This window comes from Aspergillus luchuensis, chromosome 1, assembly GCF_016861625.1.
Source record: "Aspergillus luchuensis IFO 4308 DNA, chromosome 1, nearly complete sequence".
Taxonomy (NCBI): domain Eukaryota; kingdom Fungi; phylum Ascomycota; class Eurotiomycetes; order Eurotiales; family Aspergillaceae; genus Aspergillus; species Aspergillus luchuensis.
The window spans coordinates 3,949,433-3,966,658 of record NC_054849.1 but is presented as its reverse complement, the minus strand read 5'-3'; the positions used below and the strand labels follow the sequence as shown (position 1 = coordinate 3,966,658).

Sequence of the window (17,226 nt, the reverse complement as noted above, 5' to 3'; positions counted from 1 at the left end):
CGGGATGCGGAAAAGTTGACGTCGTGTTGGGAGAGAGAGAGAAATCCAGATGGAACTCTCAAAGTTGGTTTGTTGCTTGCCAGTTGCTGCCTCACGGGATCTCATTCTCTTCCCTCTTCAACAACTTTCTCTCTCTCCTTCTCACTCCGACCAACCCGCACCTTTTCCCACCGTCGAATTTCTCCCTTGGTGACATCCTGAATTGACCCGGATCCACAGCAGTTCGCATAGTCTCCAAGACCCTCAACTCTTTTCTCCTCCTGGGGATCTGATCTACTACTTACTTTAGTTGCCCACCGCTCGTGCTCCATCCCGCTGTTCCCCCGGTCGCTATTATTTCACATGAATTTTCGCTAGACGACGATCATTGCTCCTTCGCCTGCTCCGTCTCGTCTCCCTTTCTTTTATTCCTAACCAAACTCGATTGTCTCCTGCGCTCGCGCGTCTCGCCTGGTCGGTCAAATTCCGAGCTTGATTACTCTCCCCGCAGCCATACGATCTCGAGAAGCCGCCGTGCTCCGTCGCTCTCCCCTGCTCCCCTGTACATAACTTTCCCGTCATGTCCAAATCGCGTCGGAACGTCAGGTTCCCACGTCGGATGTCCAACTCCTCTGAAGGTCGCCGCTTGAGCATCTCGGATGCCAGCGATGTCCTCTCCGACCCCGGTAGCCCGGCCAAAGATGGCAGCGTCACCGCGCCTGCCACTATTCCCGAGGAGGTGAGAGAGCTAGCTACTGCGAGCTTCCCGGAAACCCCCGTGAAGCTGTTTAAAACCTGTTAGACTAAAGCTGACATGACGAACCAGAAATCCGAGAAACCTCAGTTGTCCGATTACGAAAAGAAGAAACAGACCTTTATTACACGTACGATATGGACCTTTGTGATGATTTTCGGCTTCTTCGTGGCCATGTTTTCCGGCCACATTTACATCATCGGCATCGTTACCGCGGTCCAGATCATCTCGTTCAAGGAGGTTATCGCCATTGCCAACGTGCCCAGTAAGGAGAAAAACCTCCGCTTCACCAAGTCGCTGAATTGGTACTTCCTGGCTACAACCATGTACTTCTTATACGGAGAGAGCGTCATCTACTACTTCAAGCATGTGCTTCTGGTGGACCGGGTGCTGCTGCCTCTGGCTACTCACCACCGCTTCATTAGCTTCACTCTTTATGTTATGGGTCAGTTTATTTATTTTCCCTCTCGCCTATTGTCTTGCTGACAGGTACTCCTAGGCTTCGTCTTCTTCGTCGCCTCCCTGCAGAAAGGACAGTACCGGTTCCAGTTCACCCAGTTCGCATGGACGCATATGGCGCTCTACCTGATCGTCGTCCAGGCCCACTTTGTCATGAACAACATCCTCGAGGGCATGATCTGGTTCTTCCTTCCCGCCTCTCTCGTCATCACGAACGATATCTTTGCCTACGTCTGCGGTATCACCTTTGGTCGCACCCAGCTTATCCAGCTGTCCCCCAAGAAGACAGTCGAGGGCTTCCTTGGCGCGTGGATCTGCACCATCATCTTCGGCTACTTCATGACCAACATCCTGATGCGCTACAAGTACTTCATCTGCCCCGTCAATGATCTGGGTGCCAACGTCTTGACGGGTCTTCAATGCTCGCCCAACCCGGCCTTCGTGCCTCAGCCCTACCATGTCCCGGAATGGACCGGCATGCATAAGACCTTCCAAATCGAGCCCATCCAGTTCCATATTCTGATTTTCGCCACCTTCGCTTCCCTCATTGCTCCCTTTGGCGGCTTCTTCGCTTCCGGTCTTAAGCGTACTTTCAAGATCAAGGACTTTGGCGAGTCGATCCCGGGTCATGGTGGCATCACCGACCGCATGGACTGCCAGTTCATCATGGGCTTCTTCTCGTACATGTACTACCACAGCTTCATCGCCGTGTTCAAGGCGAGCGTCGGAGATGTCATTGAAGCTGCCATCAACGGTCTGACGGTCGAGGAGCAGCTCGAGGTCGTCCGGGGCCTGAGCAAGTACCTGTACAACCAGGGTACTGTCTCTGAAACAGTAAGCCAGCCTTATACCCTGTCTGCGTTTTGGAATCATAACTAATTCATTTCCCCTACTTGCAGATCCTTGATTGTATCAACACCGAGCTCCGCCGTTAAAGTGGAGGTATGATGAATCGACCCACCCTTGATCCGACGGATCTCCGTGACGAAAATCCTATCCTTCTCTTTCTCTCTCTATAGTTGCTGTTGAGGGTAAAAAATGAGCTATGTCCCATCTATACACCTTTCTAATCACGTCTTCTAGCCTCCCGGGATGCTCTCTCACTCGTGAGGACAGTACCGGGAAGCTCTTTCTTTTGGAAATGTGCAGCACCCTGCATGCATGCATGTATTTATCACGCTTTCGCTACTTATATTTACTATTCCTTGCTCTTGCATTGGGGGTTGTTGTTCATTGGTGTATACCTGTTTTTTTCAAAAGGGCGATAATGGGGGGGAAGCAGGAATCAGGCATAGGTGAAAACAAATGGAGGGTGAGGGTTGGAATGCAGCAGGGAAGCACGGATACGAATTACTGAACCCTGCAACATGACTTTGACATGACACATACTATGGTAGTTATAGTCATCTTATCTTCTTTATTCCTGTCCTCCATCTCTCTCTCTCTCTCTCTCTCTCTCTTCGTTGAAGTTCTTTCCGATTGCTGTATTCTTCTCCTGATATGCTCTTGTTTTGTGATAAGAAATGAGGAATGTAATAGTGTAAGAAACAAGACAATAACACAGGAAATTGCGGTCAACGACAACCTCAGCTCGTACTGTGTCACCGTCATGTTATATCTAAGTTATAATCTCAACATTTACCCGCCTGCTGATCAGATACGCATGTCTCAGCTACTCAGACTGCACTTGCACTACATAACACTTATAATACTAACGTACAACATATAACAATAGAAGTTTGACCGTATAGATAGATAGTAATATACATTGCATCCAATATATTCCTCACTTTGTCTTTTATCTATGCGATGTGTTATTAGAGCACTTCTATATAGGCGCAGTCATATTCTCATGGACTGGTTCCATCCTCCTCGTGACCCTCCGTCATCAATTCCAATGAACCCAACGGATCAACCAGGAACTTGATGGCCTGTCTGGGTGTCTCCCGTACTCAATATGTCGGCGCACGGCGCACGAAAAAAACCCACCAGTGGGCTCGCTCACCAGGAGTCACATTCCGGCCTTGTCGCTTGAAGATATCTGTCCGAGGGCCATCCATCACTCGATCAACGATTGAGTAGAGCGCGGATGTGCTCGCTCGTCTGGGTGAGATCCGCTGAGTAACGACCATGCTCGGTGATTCACCCCGCCTGCTCAGACGAAGCGGGCCTCTATGCGGGATGCATTGCGTTAGTAACACATGCAGAGCGATGCACGGTCCTTGCAGCGGGAACGCAACCCAATATTCATCTGATATATGAGAAATCGAGAGTGTGTGTTTCTGAACCAATTCACTCCTCAACCTCGTACTCTTCCATCTCGACTTTGAAATACGCGGCTACGTGGGATTTCTCGGCATCAGCGCACTCCGGATCCAGCATGAAGCGCACGGCGCCGTCACGGCCTTTCTCAGTCGCCCTGGGACGGTCGCCATTAGCGGCAACAGGAGTGAGAGGGTGCAGTTTAGCGGTGGCGTCCTTGGTCGCTTTGTCGCCGTTCGTGGCCTTGCTTTCGCGAGGTTCCGGAACCCAGTTCGTGTACCGGGGCAGTTTCTGGGCCTCGGCTTCGGTGTTTAGTGGAATGCGGACGGTGAGGAAGCGATCCGCTGGGAAATGGGGACCGACGGTGGTGTGTCCGCGGTTGTGGGTGTAGAGTTCTAGGAGGTCGAAGAGGGTTTCTTTCGATTGGGTTAGCCTTGAGAGATTCAAAGCAGGGAAGGCGGCTCGGTCCTACCCATTACTTCCTCGCGACTCGTCTTCCAGTTCGCGTAGTCAACGCCTTGCTCTACGGCCTCGATTCGCTGGTCAAGTAACCGCCCTGCCAGTTCCAAACAGGTGAAGGCCATGGTGGAGGTCGTTTGCTTGATAGGCGCGTACGTGCGATAAAGGTCTTGCGAGATGCGATACGCCAGGTTCGAAACCTCCGATTGCGAAGTCAGCCCATACTGTCGGGCGAGCTTGATGAGCGTCTTTTGCGGATGACGGGTCCGGAAGTCGAAGCCGGATGCCTCTAGCATCAGTCTCTCCAGGCCGATGATGCCTCTGGCGTGTGCTTCGAAGACCTGCCTTTATTAGCATGCACCTCTTGAGAGAGGTCGGAACTACACAGCATACCGGGTTATCAGGAGCCATGTGCTCCTGCGGCGGCAGCTTGAGATTATACGCAGCGCAAACAATCTCCCGGGACCGCTTCAACGTGTCCTCGATCTTGCAGGCAGTGAAGAGCGCAGCTGCAGCGGCGTCCTGGATCAAAGTCAACAATACGTCAAGTGATACAATAGGGGACATGAAGTGCGCGGTACCATATAATTATACTCGTTGTCAGGATGAACAAGTCGGAACTTGTGGTAGTACACCACAGCCGTGTTGAAAGTGCGGATCGGGCTAACTACCTGGTTAGCTATTTTTGAGCTTTGGGAAGCAGTGAATAATCCGGCGCATGGGCACCTACAGGTAAAGCACACGGCGGACGTTATCGATCCAGGTCACGCCTTGCAAGCGAAGGGATTCTTCGCGCAGCGGATTGACTCCCATCGCGGCAATACATCGCTGAATGGTCTGCTCGAAGATGTACGGCTTGGCTACCTGGATGAAGGACGGGTGGATGGGCGGCGGGTCGGGAATGGCAGCATCCGGGGAGGATGCTTCATCCTTCTTGTCGGGAGCCATGCTGGGGATATTGATATATGAGCGATGGCTGGACAGGGAAACTCTGGTCGGGATGGAATTGATGGGATGCTTCTTGTTGCTGATGGAGTCGACGACGGCCATTGGCCGGCTGGTCATGTGACGGGCGCATTTTCAAAGAAGAATTACAATACATAAATTACGAAATTCAGTATGGTATGATGACTAACCCGTGTAGTTGCATAACAGTGAACATCTTGACATTATTGTAAATAAAACAAACTGCTCTCAATCTAGCAGATAACAGTGGTGGGTACTAATTACTAGCCATGGTTACAATCTGGAGCTTCTAGCTTAGCGACCCACACTTAGCTTTTCTGTTCGCTTAGGAGTGGTATTGAAGTATCTCTGCCTACTATCAATACCAATCCTATCTACTTCAACCCAATACTGTATGGCTAGCGCAGGCTAAGTTGGGATCCATGTCTGAAGGAGATTTGATAGAACTAATTGATTTCCTTGTCAGATGTAGCCTGGACCAACTGAGTACCCGGAATACCTCTAGTAATTTTCCTCTAGAAGCTCACATGAGTAGGAGCAGACTATATAGTTTGTATATAGGTTGTTGAGACTATACTTAGTTCCAAAGCACAGCGTGATAGCATGGATCTATCGTCTCATATACCCATGGAATCATTGATCATAAATCATGGAACCCCCTTTCCCTCTCTCGTCGCCCGCGCCAACCAACTCTGCGCCTTATCATCCGCATACCTTTTATAGATGGGCAGATAATGGACCGCCTCACTCGTCGTCTCCTTCGAACTCCTCCGTCCCTCCACAGCCTCCAACCACTTCCTCCACTTTCCCCAAACCTCTTCATCCTCCCCTCCCTCCCCAGGCTTCGGAATCCCTAATCCGCCCTTGAACTCATCAAACACCCAAAGCCGGAACGCCCACGGCGCGAGCACCAGATCCGGGAGCGACACCTCCGAGCCCCAGAAATACGGGCCCGTGGAGTCGATCTCCTTAGCCCATTCCTTCAAGGTGGAGAGGAATTCCTGACGGGCTTGGTTCAGACCCTCGATTCCGCGCGTCGAGGGCTGGTACTGGAGAAAGCGGTGCAGGGTGGGGATGATGCGCGAGGTGACGTAGTCAATCCAAATGCGGGAACGTGCGCGCTGGTAGGGGTCGGAGGGGAGGAGAGGCCGGTGGTTTGGGTATGCTTCTTCGAGGTATTCGAGGATGACGGTGGATTCGTAGAGGGGTTTGGAGGTGTTGGTTGAGGGGTCGGGCACGGAGATGGTGGGGACGAGGCCTCGTGGGTTGAGGGCGAGGAAGGAGGGCTCTTTGTGGTAGGGGTTTATCTCGATGTACTGGTAGGGAATTTGTTTTTCTTCGAGGACAAGCCAAACACGTTGAACTGGAAATTGATTAGTTGGTTACGAATGCGGTAGTGAGAAGGTATGGGGGTTGAGAGGTATACCGAAGCTGCGAAGGCATTAGTCGGAGATCGGGAATGGTGTACTTTGGTTGGGGAACTTACGGACAGAACCAGCCGGCATACAGCTTTAATGGCTGCTCGGCTTGGTGTCGGTCGACTAGTGCTTTAGCTGCACCGGTAGCTTCGGGGTGAACGTCTGCGTCGGGGACGGGCATTGTGAGATGGATGTGGAATTGACGATGGGATGATCCGGTGGGCGGCAGGGGCTGTTTATTTATACTCAAGGGATGGTGTCATGGGCTTATTAATTGATGGCATCACAACCCCGCATGCGGTAAGGGACAGATATGCTTACAGTGAAGTAGTTGATAATGGTAATCTACTAAAGATAAGAGTAGAGAATAGCTCAATTGTGATACCAGCATGAATGTCGCTTTTAACGAGCAGAGAACAATCAACGTAGATGGCATCTCAAGGCATTCTAGAAACGAGCTCAATAGCAGCTACTCTGTCCGGGTCAAACATTAATCTCCATATTTCCTCAGCAACTTCTGCATAATAGATACAGCGCCCGATCGGTATCCGGCTCCAAAGATCGCATGATGGTTCAGATGATGGTATCTGTGTTTGGTTAGCTTCTTTCTCGCGGTTCTACACCGAAAGCCAGGAGGACAACTCACAGCTCGTACAATCGCACGCGATCCTCATATTCCTCCACTGGCTCGGTTTTCGGTACAATCTTGTGATAAGCTGTGAAGAAAGCCGATCCAAACCCGCCAAACATTCTCATTATCCCCAATTCATACTCGCTGTGTGCGTAGCATGCCGACGGATCGTAGACCACATCGCCGACCTCCTCGTCATCCTTGCGACCGCTACCTACAATATGACCGCGATCTGCATTTCCACTCCACAAATCCCCATGAACAACGACAGGTATAATGCCCTGTCCATTCCCGTCCCTGTCGTAGCCTAAGTGTCCGTCCCGCAGCAACGCAGGGACCACTGTCCGCGCCGTCCGCTCCACCAGATCCCGCAAGCCAGCATCACGACCATTCCGGGTTTCCGATGACTCGATGATGGTGAGCAGCCGTTCATTGGCATAGAAGTCCGCCCACGAGTCGCAGAAGCGGTTGGGCTGCTTGGTGTCCCCGCAGAAGGTCGGAACAGGGAATCCGAATCGACGTTGTCCCGTTGCAGGGTCGGGGGGCGCTGGCGTCGAATGTAATTTGCCTAATCGCTGGGCTAATGTATCTCCTCGACCTCGACGGCCACCTCCTCCTAATTCCAAAAACTCAGTTGCTAGGAAGAAGCTTGCCCCAGCGCTTTCCTCCAGCGGGCCCCAGGCGAGTGCTCGGGGACAGAAACCGGGCACGGACGTCGCGATCGCATTGAGTGATTCGTACTCCCCACGGAACATCTCCTCTGCAGCCTCGCCATTCGGGGAGGTCTTGACAAAGTAGCGACGTTCTTCCTCCCCTGAGCCATCGGAGCGGGGAACTGTGGCTCGTATTGCACCAGTGTTTGTGAAGCCCGACCCCAGACCGGCGGTGGACAGGCTGGCTTTGGCGGGGTCAGGGATGGAGAGGGCACGCAGCAGCGTGGCAGGCACGGGGGCCATCGTCTCAATCAACACACACGCGACTGAAGATGGAACAAGGGTCAAAGTCAGGAACAGAGAGGAGAACAAAGGGGGGGACCACGGAAAAGAAGGGGAAACCAGGACGAAAACAAACAGCAGCGAAGATTGGCCGGAAACGATTTCAGCGGCAGGCCTTCCGATGACGTCGCTGGGACCTTATCTTATCGATAAGATAACCCGCTGTTGATGCCTGAGGTTGAGGAGTGCTCATTTTCACTGTGGATAATGGGAGAGGATAAGATGTCATAGGAAAGAAGAGGGCCCAAAGCGCCACGAGCAGAATTCACACAGTAGGAATGGATGAGTCTCCTGGTGCAGGTCAAGCACCGTCTACGTGAGTAAACCAACGCTTTGTACACAACGACCCCTCAAACGCCTCCCAGATTGTCTGGGTTTCCACTTATCCAGTCCAAATAGTCCGCAGAATCCAGGCACCCGAATGCATGGCTAGCCTAACATGAATAATCTTTTTTTTCTTCACTATGTGTGCGTCAAGTGATTGACCAGATCCTGGGCCGTCCGTGTCCGTTCCCGCACGTCCAGATCGGGATCATCCGCAAGACTGGACAGCCGATCCATGACTCCCATCGCTCGCAGCCGGAACGCCCGTTCTCGACACCCTTCCTCCTCACTTGCATCATCCTTGTATGTAAGGTTAATCACCACCCACACACAATTGGTGCGGACTTCACGATGGGTATGATTGAAATACCCCATTAAGTAGCGTAGCAAGTCCCGATGTGACACCAGAAGCTGGCGGTGCCACGGAAGGCCCGCAGCGAGATGAATCATGACAAAGGTAACTGACACCAGAATTTCTGTAGGAACACTCAGAGGCCGGTGCGCTGACGACTCCCCCCGGTGGGGAAGTTGGATCGACCGGGGCCGGAGCTTATCCGCCAACGCATCCAAAATCAAGTCCTGTCCTATCACTTTGAACAAATGATCAATCATTTCGGCTGCGCCTGGCCCGCAGATGATATTGCGCAACAGGTCGAAGGTCTGTTCTTGTACTGCAATATCATCCTGCCGGGCCTGGGTTGTCTGGTCGAGATTACCGTGCAATGTCAACTTGCGCCGTCTCGTGGCATCCGGAAGGAACATATCCAGGCTCATCTTGGACGGGGGCATTGTGTCTGCCATCTTCATGTCCTCATCTTGCCCAGCGGCGTTATCAACCGGGTTGAGCAGGTCTACCTGCTCCCCTGCTGAGTTGGCTCGGCCCATCCCCACGTTGGAAACGTTGTCCATCTCCTCATCCATCCCTCGTTTGGCCAATGCGTTGGTGGGATCTTGGGTGATAATCTGCCGGATATAGGCGGGGCTCAAGCCTTCAATAATTCTCACCTTAACGTCGTTGGTGGAATTATATGCTACATGCTTCAACGCCCATAGCGACTCAATGCGAAGCTTGGTGTTCGGAGAGTGTGCGTGCTCACAAAGGGTGGGGAGAACGTCGGCGGTAATAATCGCCTAGACCTGTTAGCGCATTCTCTCATGTGGCAGCAGGATGGCAGAACCTACTTCTTTCATTGGACTGAAATCCAAGGCTAGGTTACATATCACTTGTGTGGCAGCGATTTGCACCTCAATATTGGGGTGCTTAATCAAGACAAAGAGAGGCGTCGCCACCCCGGCATCGATCATACTCGTCCTCAGAACACTGACAGAGCGCGTCAGCATCCGTGCGGCACCGCAAGCAGCTAATAGGGTTGAAGTCGGGTTGCCATGCGAAGCGGTATTCTTAGGACCTGACGGGTCCGCCGATTGGTCGTCCGAACACGGCTTCAATGAGTCGATAATGTACGGTACCACGCCGTTCTCACAGACAGCCTTGCGATACTCGTCCTTGAAAGGGACTAGAGCTGCTAGAGCCTTAAGAATATTCTCCCGGTATCGCATGATATGGCAGTGAACAGGAGAGAAGCCCAGGGAACCCAGGCGGCACTCTGCGGGCAATGTGTCGGGAGGACTATCGATATTTTCTTCAGCATCGGCATGCCACATGGGACGAGTGACATCCTGGACCGGGTTGTATGTTTCTTTGAGCAGTTGAGAGAGCCGTTTGATGGCATTGCCATCGACTGCATGCCTTTGCAGCTCGAAATCATCGATCACTAGGGTAGCCAGCACAAACGGGGCTTCTTCACGAAGACGTTCGGTTGAAGGGATCAAGCCCCCGTATTGTACTCCATCATCGCCGTTCATTTCGTAGTCCTTATCAAGCATTCGAATCAAGATTGGTATCAGCAGGTAGCACAACATCGAGACCCGACGCTTCTTAGTTAGCCCCAAGCGAAAAAGTACGGTCACAAGACGAGCCGCCATCAATCGAACCATACCACCTTCCGCACGGACAATATACAGGAGCCACGGAATGATGGGATTTTCCTCGTCTTCAGAGGTTGGAGGATCGTAAGCGGACATCGGCGTAGAATACGATTGACTGTGTCGGCGGTGCGTGGTACCCTGATGGCCTAAAGGCGGAAAGTTGGGAGTGTTCGCCGGTGACTTGCTCTGCGACAAGGGAACCGATGGCAAAAGATGCTCCAAGGGACTTGCGCCTGCATGGCGGGGAACGGCGGAACCAGAAAAGTAAGTTGAGCCCCATGGTCCCTTCTTGATGTCTGTCGGAGCAAACTCGGGGAGCTGCCTGGGAAACACAGTAAGTATACCGGGGGATGAGAGAAAGTGCTCTGCGCGCCACTTGGAATGCTCGATTATGACCGTAACGGCGCGAAGAATTGGTGCCAGTTTGGCTCCTGCTGGTGCAGGGGCTGGCAGAGAACCGAGAGCACCTGTATCCTGCACATGTGCTTCCGCACCGGGGAGCACGAAGCCCTGGGCAACGATGAAAGAAGCCACCTTCACGGCCAAGGCGTCTAAAACCCCGCACTCCGCCAGGATGGCCTTATGAATTTCCTCCGTGCATAATTTACCAACCAGAGATGCAGTAAGTTCAATGGCCGCTTGATCGTGATGGCTTTCATACTCCTGGCCGAGGATACGGGCTAAGCAGCCAATGTGATCGTTGGAGAAGAGCAGATCGGCCAAGCGGGTGTCCTTGGACGATATCTGTTGACTCTGGAGCGGCAGTCGATCCGCCACGTTATTGAGGGTTCGGAGAATCGGCAGAACGAAGAATGAGGGACACCCCGGCGCAGAGAGGATGGACAGAAGGGCCGGGAGAACACCGCTGGCGAAAATGGGGGAAAGGAAGGCCGCACCACCTGCTCGATCATCAGTTCCCGTGCCGAGATAAGAGTACGTGTAAAGTACCCGATTGACCAGAACGTGAATTTATATACCTTGTGCTAAACTCCCCAAAATAATGACTGCTTGAAGGCAAGCTTCATCTTCCTCCGATGTAGGATAGCGGAGCTTGGATCCCCCATTGAGCTCCGCGGAAGCTGTGCCTTTTCCGGGAGACTGCCGGGCGGCCAGGATATTGGCTAACACGGGAAGAATCCCCCACCGAACCCAGGACTCTTTGCGCTGGTCATGACCGATTGTCTCGTTCTTCAGGCTTCGTAGGGCAGCTGCCTGGGCAGACAACGTTTCTGCATTCTGTAGTTGTAGTAGGAGTGGAGGGGCCGAGGCGCGAGTCATAGTGCGCAATCGCCGCCTCCCGCGGGAGGGATCTTGAATGGATTACGTCGGAGAATTAAGAGGGTCAAGCTGATCGCGTGTAAATTGTCGGTATGGAATAAAAGAGAGAATAAACAGGCCAATGTATGGGGATAGGGAGGATAAAAGATTCGAGGATGTGTTTGACCAGAGGGAAGGTTGCGTGCGTATCGCCAGCTGGCCGGAGGCGATGGTTAAGCAATTGTGAATTGTAATGGCGTTGCAACTGGAATGAGTGGTGAAAGTACCGGATTAGTACCACAAGGAAAGGAAATGAGATTCCGAAAAGGTCTAGCAAATATGACAGAGTAATAACAAACAGTACAGGCTATGTACGGAATGAAGCAGAGAGATAATAGATAGAAACGAGATCCGCGACCAAGGGATCTGGGGTTTGAGCTGGACTGGGGGAGATTGGGGGGAGCTTCTGGACGTTGACTTAGTGGTGATACTTTGGTCCTGCTGCCCGGGGGAGCCATTGCCTCTTACCGCTTTCGGCCGGAGCCGTCAGGTGATGTCACCTGATGGTTGCGGTTGCGTAGTAAGCTGACGGTGCTGAGTCATCTATCGCCGGACACAGCAGGGCCATCATGTGATTCAGCCCTATCAGTATTGGCTGCAGTCTCTCAAGTCTCAAGAGGTAGTACTAGTAACCCAGGTATTCCATGGTATTGAGGGTCGTGCTTCGACTGCCGAACAAGGGATGCAATCAATCATGAACCGTAAGGAGACATGCATAATGAATTATGGCTTTCAATAATCGGGAAGAAGGGAAGCAATGGTGTCACTAAGTAGAAGCTGCTGCTTGGGGGTTTCGTGAAGAGTTGGAGAGGAGTTGGAGTAGTTGTTACTAGTGATAAACGGAAGTGCGGGCGATGGGGGTTAGATTGGTACGCAGTATCGCATGATCTTAACAAGTGACCGGGAGATGGATGTAGAAGAAAGGGTCTCCCTGAAACTCGGAAGGACAGGAGAGAAGCTTCTTGGCCTATAGACCAAAAGGGATGCAGCTCCTCGCCTCGTTTGCTCCCCTGGAATCGATAGATTGATAGGTCTGTGTCACCATCACCTGACGCCAAGTTACTATCTATACGGACTACTAGTAGTAGTATACACACACACTGTAGTAAAATACAGAACAGGCACTTCTGAGTAGCTCTACGCAGTGCTCCATATATGTCATGTAAGATCTTCCGGGGAGTGTCAAAAAGACCCTGCACTGTACCCAATTGAGTATCTATCTCCTAATACGAACCAGCAAAAGAGCGAGTGCAAAGTACAAAGTAGTAATTTGGATCTTTTGCCGAGATGCGTCAAAAACAGGGGAGTTGTAATACGGCAGACACTAAACCGAGATTAGACCGACCAGCGGCGACTCCTATTGGTGAATGGGGCCACGCAGGGCGGGCTTCCCTGCTTTGTTCCCTGCGTATCAAACCGTCCTCGTACTGCCCCATACTGACTTTACTCACTTTTAGTTACTGTCAAACTTACACGGGCCGGTTCGAAGAGAAATTTTCCCAATGAAAACCCCCCTCTCTCTCTGCTGGATCGGCGTCATTGTTAGTATATGATTTCTCGCTCGTCGGAGTTCCTTGCTCTCTACTAGTACTTTTTTTTACTTCTTCTAATCTCAATCCTCCTCCACTTTCTTTCCCTTCTCCTCTCCCTTTTCCCTCTTCTCTTCCTCTCTCTCTCCCCGCCTTTCAGCCTCCTTCCATCCCTTGAAGAGCTGAATATTTTCGCTCCTCTCCCTTTCTCTCCCCCGCAGATCACGATGCGTCTGTGCACGCCACCTTCACCCCTCGCAGCAGCACAAGGTTTCGCAGCGTCTGCCAGCTCCGTTGCACGTCGTTCAGTCGTGCGCCCACGTGGTGGCCTCGTTGGGCGGAAATGCTAGTTTCGTCGCCCTCTCCGTCCGCCGCCCTGCGACCATCCCCCTCCCCTTCCACCACCACCACTACTACCACTACCACTCATCATTCTCATTCTCATCCCCTTCCCCATTCTCAGTCGCACCCTCATCCGTCCCCTCATTCCCAACTTTCTCCTTCTTCCTCTTCCTACACTTCATACCCACGACAGCCTGCGCGTCAGCATTATGAGCCCGCCGGGCACGCTTCTGCTGCAGCTGCATCTACCAACTCTCGTTTCGACCCGCAATCCTCCTCTCGGGTGGCCATCGAAGAACTTCGATCGGCCCTAAACCGGCATACCGTTGGCTCATCCCCTCCCGGGCCCTCAGGGGATATCCCTCGCGGTCGCATGTCCGCCGGGCTGACCTCCTCTGGGGGCGGAAGTAGCACCACGTCTCATCCGCCTGCTGACGCCGCCATTCCCGCCTCCAATCCCATGCGCCCTGCTCAGGATCGTCCTGCCAATAACGTGTCTGTCCCAGCCGTACCTGCAGCCTCCGTTCCCGCCTCAGGTGCCCAATCTACGTCGACTCCCCCAATGCCGGTCCCCAACAGTGCTGGCTCCGGGTCCAACAAACGTAACAGCCCGAACGACCCTCCGGTCGGTAGTGAGCGAGCCGCGGGTTTAGCTCACGCTGACCTCGAGGGCTCTCAGACGAAACGAATGCGACCGGACGTTCCGGCAGTCAAGCTGCTGCCGGAGCGGTACGAGCTGGCGGATCCTCGGGATATTGTTGTGTTGATCTCGAGCATGCTGATGGAGCTGATCCGGTTTAACGACAAGATCCCTCTGAATCAAGGTCGCTTGACTCGGTTCCACTCGCGGTCGCCGCCGCGAATCTCCGTGCATGACTACCTCCAGCGACTCACCACCCATGCTACGCTGTCCCCTCCGATCCTTCTGAGCATGGTGTACTACATTGATCGGCTCTGTGCTCTATACCCCGCCTTCACCGTGTCCAGTCTGACGATTCATCGATTCCTTATTGCGAGCGCCACGGTAGCTAGCAAGGGTCTAAGCGACAGCTTTTGGACCAACAAAACCTACGCTCGGGTGGGTGGTATCACCATGACCGAGCTAGCTCTGCTTGAGTTGGAGTTCCTGTTCCGCGTAGAGTGGCGCATCGTGCCCGAACCCGAAGTGCTTGTAGACTACTACAAGAGCTTGGTCGAGCGATGTGATGGGTATGCGATCGGACGTGACAGTTGATCCTTTTTTTTCCTCCGACGTCGACATTTGAGGTGCTTGCGAGCCACGCATGAAGATTTAGATCGATTGCATATATTTCTGGGCTTGGATGGCGCAAGCTATGGATTACTACTACTACTACTACTATCTGGAGAGTTTGTGGGAAGACGATGTGTTTGTACCAGTACATATCACACATACACGGACATGGAGTTGATGTTGTTTCTGCATATTATGATGGCGGGGAGCGATCGATATCCTTTATGGCTGGTGTTGTTTGATTTACTGCTTTCCCGTTTTGTTTCTTTTGAATTTTTCCGTTTTAGTGTCGTGTCTGGTTTTTACTCGTATACACACCCTGTACAGCATTCACAATACATGATATATTTCACTCTTCTCGGACGATAGAGGGGATCGATTGGCCCACTATGTTTCCACCCACTCGACCCATTGCTGGGCCCGCTCCGTTACCCCGAGTGGTTTAGGCGTCATCGAAAAAGACAGTGCTGGCTGTATTTGCTTACCCGTGAAGAAACATGACATGACGTCTGATCCTACTCCTCTAGTCCCAATCCATCTTCTCTGCTAGGGCTTAGGTCCTAGGGCACAGGGTCTGCAATCCCGTGCATCCAGACAGAAAGTTATTCAGCTTCATCTTGCCGCTGTCACATCTCGACCCATACGGTGCAGCTAATTCCGCCAAATTGAGTATCCACATTGAAAGAATGCCGTGACCGGACACATCGGCCATCCTCACTTCTTCCTTCCCATCGTTTACCTGCCCCTCCTCCACCCGCAACCCCGCCATAAAAGCCATCTCCCCCGCGAGATCAACCACCAAACTCAATGGACGTCGAGGAGCTTCTTCGCGGCATCAAGCCCCTCGAGGGCCAAGTCACCGCAATCCGGACCGTCCAAGAAACACGTCCCCGCGAAGACTACGGTGCGCCATGCCCAACCTACCCCACAATGACCTTACACGCATCTAACAACAACCCCCAGCCGATGCCTACGTCACGGAAGTCAACGTCAAATGTGCCTCCAAAGTGATCAAGTGAGCTCTCCACTCCCAAACACACACCTCACCCCTTCACAGCTCACCTCCGTCTCCAACAACACAGAGTCCTGGACTCCCGCTTCCCCCGCGACTCCTCCCAACCACTCAGCCACCTCCGCCGCTTCGCAAAACACAACCAAATCCCCGAACACCTCCGTCCCATCCTCCTGCGCGAGGGATCCTCGCCCGCGCAAACCATCTTCGTGCTCATCTCTCCGCCTCTCCCTGATATCGAGTCCCTCCAAGATGCTCTATCACCGTTCGCGCCCCCAAACCCTACCGAAGGGGAGACCAGCAGCCCCCTCACCTTCCACACCATCCGTATCCCCCTCCAACCACCCCTCACCCCCGTCCAAGCCGACGCATGGTCCAAAAGCATGTGGCCAGTCGTCTACAACCCCGCCGCACCGCGCGCCATGATCGCCCCGCCACCGCATATCCTCGCCCGCGCGCGCGACTCCATCCAGCCCAAAGCAGGCCGATACCTCGCTCTAGCGCAAAAGGTCGCAGACGAGGCAGAGCGATCCGGTCTAGGCCGCCGTGTTGGCGCCGTCGTCGTGGACCCAGACCTCGAAGCAGAAGCAGCACCCGACAACAATGATAACGATGATGGAATCCACTGGTCCGACGCCGTCGTGGCAGTAGCCGGCGACGGCCGATACTCGCGCGCAGCCACGGACACAGAAGCCCCCAACCCTCCGAACCAAATTGCAACAACCTACTCCCCCGACCACGAAGGCGGGCCCGAACTCCACGCCCTAATGCGCGCCGTGGACCTCATCGCCAGTAAACGTCGCGAAGACCGCCCAGGCTCATCAGCTACAAACCGGCCCTGTCTTACCGACGTGGAGAGATACTTCCTATCTAAATCAGACGTCGACACTACCGCTGCTGCTAGTACACAACCAACCGAACCCATCTCCGAATTCGAATCAAAAGAATCCACCCCCGTCCCCCCACCGGAGAAATATCAAAAGACCACGGAAACCTCCGCACAGCCTATTCACACTCACACTGAGACACAAGCATCAGCATCAACATCGACATCGCGCATCCGCCCCCGCTCTCAGGGGGGATACCTCTGCACTGATCTAGACGTATACCTGACCCATGAGCCGTGCATCTGCTGCAGTATGGGTCTGTTGCTCTCGCGCTTCCGGGCTGTGGTGTTTCCTCGGTCCGGGAGGATGGTCTCGGGTGGGTTGGCGTCGGAGCCGGTGGTTGGGCCGGTTCCTGTGGAGGAAGATAAGCATAAAAATGAGGATGGGAAGGATGAGCATGATGATGGGTCGGTGGAAAGGGAGTATTATGGGTTGCATTGGCGGAAGGAGTTGAATTGGCGGGCGTTGGGGTTTGAGTTTGTGGAGGAGCAGGGGAGTGCAGAGGGGAGTGCAGAGTTGGGGGTGGCGTTTCATGCTTGATTTTATGATGTGGGTAGGTTTAGGTATGGATGGGTATAGATGCATATGGTATAGGCGTCATGAAAGGGGCGTTGTGTGGGTGGGTGTAGTAGTGTTAGTATAACTACCAGG

At 53.1% G+C, this 17,226-nt stretch overlaps 7 protein-coding genes across 7 annotated transcripts; 3 read left to right on the top strand and 4 right to left on the bottom strand.

Moving 5' to 3' along the window:
* Positions 1–559: 559 nt before the first annotated feature.
* Positions 560–2,127, top strand: cds1 (phosphatidate cytidylyltransferase; the record flags this gene model as incomplete). Its single annotated transcript, XM_041683809.1, has 4 exons — positions 560–718; positions 806–1,178; positions 1,233–2,026; positions 2,092–2,127. 4 exons carry the CDS (start codon positions 560–562, stop codon positions 2,125–2,127), a joined length of 1,362 nt encoding a protein of 453 aa, XP_041538056.1.
* Positions 2,128–3,484: 1,357 nt separating this feature from the next.
* CTK2 (putative cyclin) lies at positions 3,485–4,978 on the bottom strand (the record flags this gene model as incomplete). The annotated part of the gene is made up of 5 exons (XM_041683808.1): positions 3,485–3,870; positions 3,927–4,254; positions 4,307–4,435; positions 4,495–4,576; positions 4,644–4,978. The coding sequence occupies 5 exons, from the start codon at positions 4,976–4,978 to the stop codon at positions 3,485–3,487; spliced, it is 1,260 nt and encodes a 419-aa protein (XP_041538055.1).
* Positions 4,979–5,526: 548 nt separating this feature from the next.
* On the bottom strand, positions 5,527–6,478 carry AKAW2_11334S (uncharacterized protein; the record flags this gene model as incomplete). The annotated part of the gene is made up of 3 exons (XM_041683807.1): positions 5,527–6,242; positions 6,306–6,310; positions 6,366–6,478. The coding sequence occupies 3 exons, from the start codon at positions 6,476–6,478 to the stop codon at positions 5,527–5,529; spliced, it is 834 nt and encodes a 277-aa protein (XP_041538054.1).
* Positions 6,479–6,787: 309 nt separating this feature from the next.
* AKAW2_11333S (putative fructosamine-3-kinase) lies at positions 6,788–7,884 on the bottom strand (the record flags this gene model as incomplete). Its single annotated transcript, XM_041683806.1, has 2 exons — positions 6,788–6,884; positions 6,944–7,884. The coding sequence occupies 2 exons, from the start codon at positions 7,882–7,884 to the stop codon at positions 6,788–6,790; spliced, it is 1,038 nt and encodes a 345-aa protein (XP_041538053.1).
* A 501-nt stretch (positions 7,885–8,385) lies between these two features.
* On the bottom strand, positions 8,386–11,514 carry AKAW2_11332S (armadillo repeat protein; the record flags this gene model as incomplete). The annotated part of the gene is made up of 3 exons (XM_041683805.1): positions 8,386–9,378; positions 9,430–11,135; positions 11,214–11,514. The coding sequence occupies 3 exons, from the start codon at positions 11,512–11,514 to the stop codon at positions 8,386–8,388; spliced, it is 3,000 nt and encodes a 999-aa protein (XP_041538052.1).
* A 1,911-nt stretch (positions 11,515–13,425) lies between these two features.
* phoB (regulatory cyclin phoB) lies at positions 13,426–14,658 on the top strand (the record flags this gene model as incomplete). The annotated part of the gene is made up of 1 exon (XM_041683804.1): positions 13,426–14,658. The coding sequence occupies one exon, from the start codon at positions 13,426–13,428 to the stop codon at positions 14,656–14,658; it is 1,233 nt and encodes a 410-aa protein (XP_041538051.1).
* An 825-nt stretch (positions 14,659–15,483) lies between these two features.
* On the top strand, positions 15,484–17,115 carry TAD3 (putative tRNA-specific adenosine-34 deaminase subunit Tad3; the record flags this gene model as incomplete). The annotated part of the gene is made up of 3 exons (XM_041683803.1): positions 15,484–15,580; positions 15,640–15,691; positions 15,759–17,115. The coding sequence occupies 3 exons, from the start codon at positions 15,484–15,486 to the stop codon at positions 17,113–17,115; spliced, it is 1,506 nt and encodes a 501-aa protein (XP_041538050.1).
* Positions 17,116–17,226: the final 111 nt, after the last annotated feature.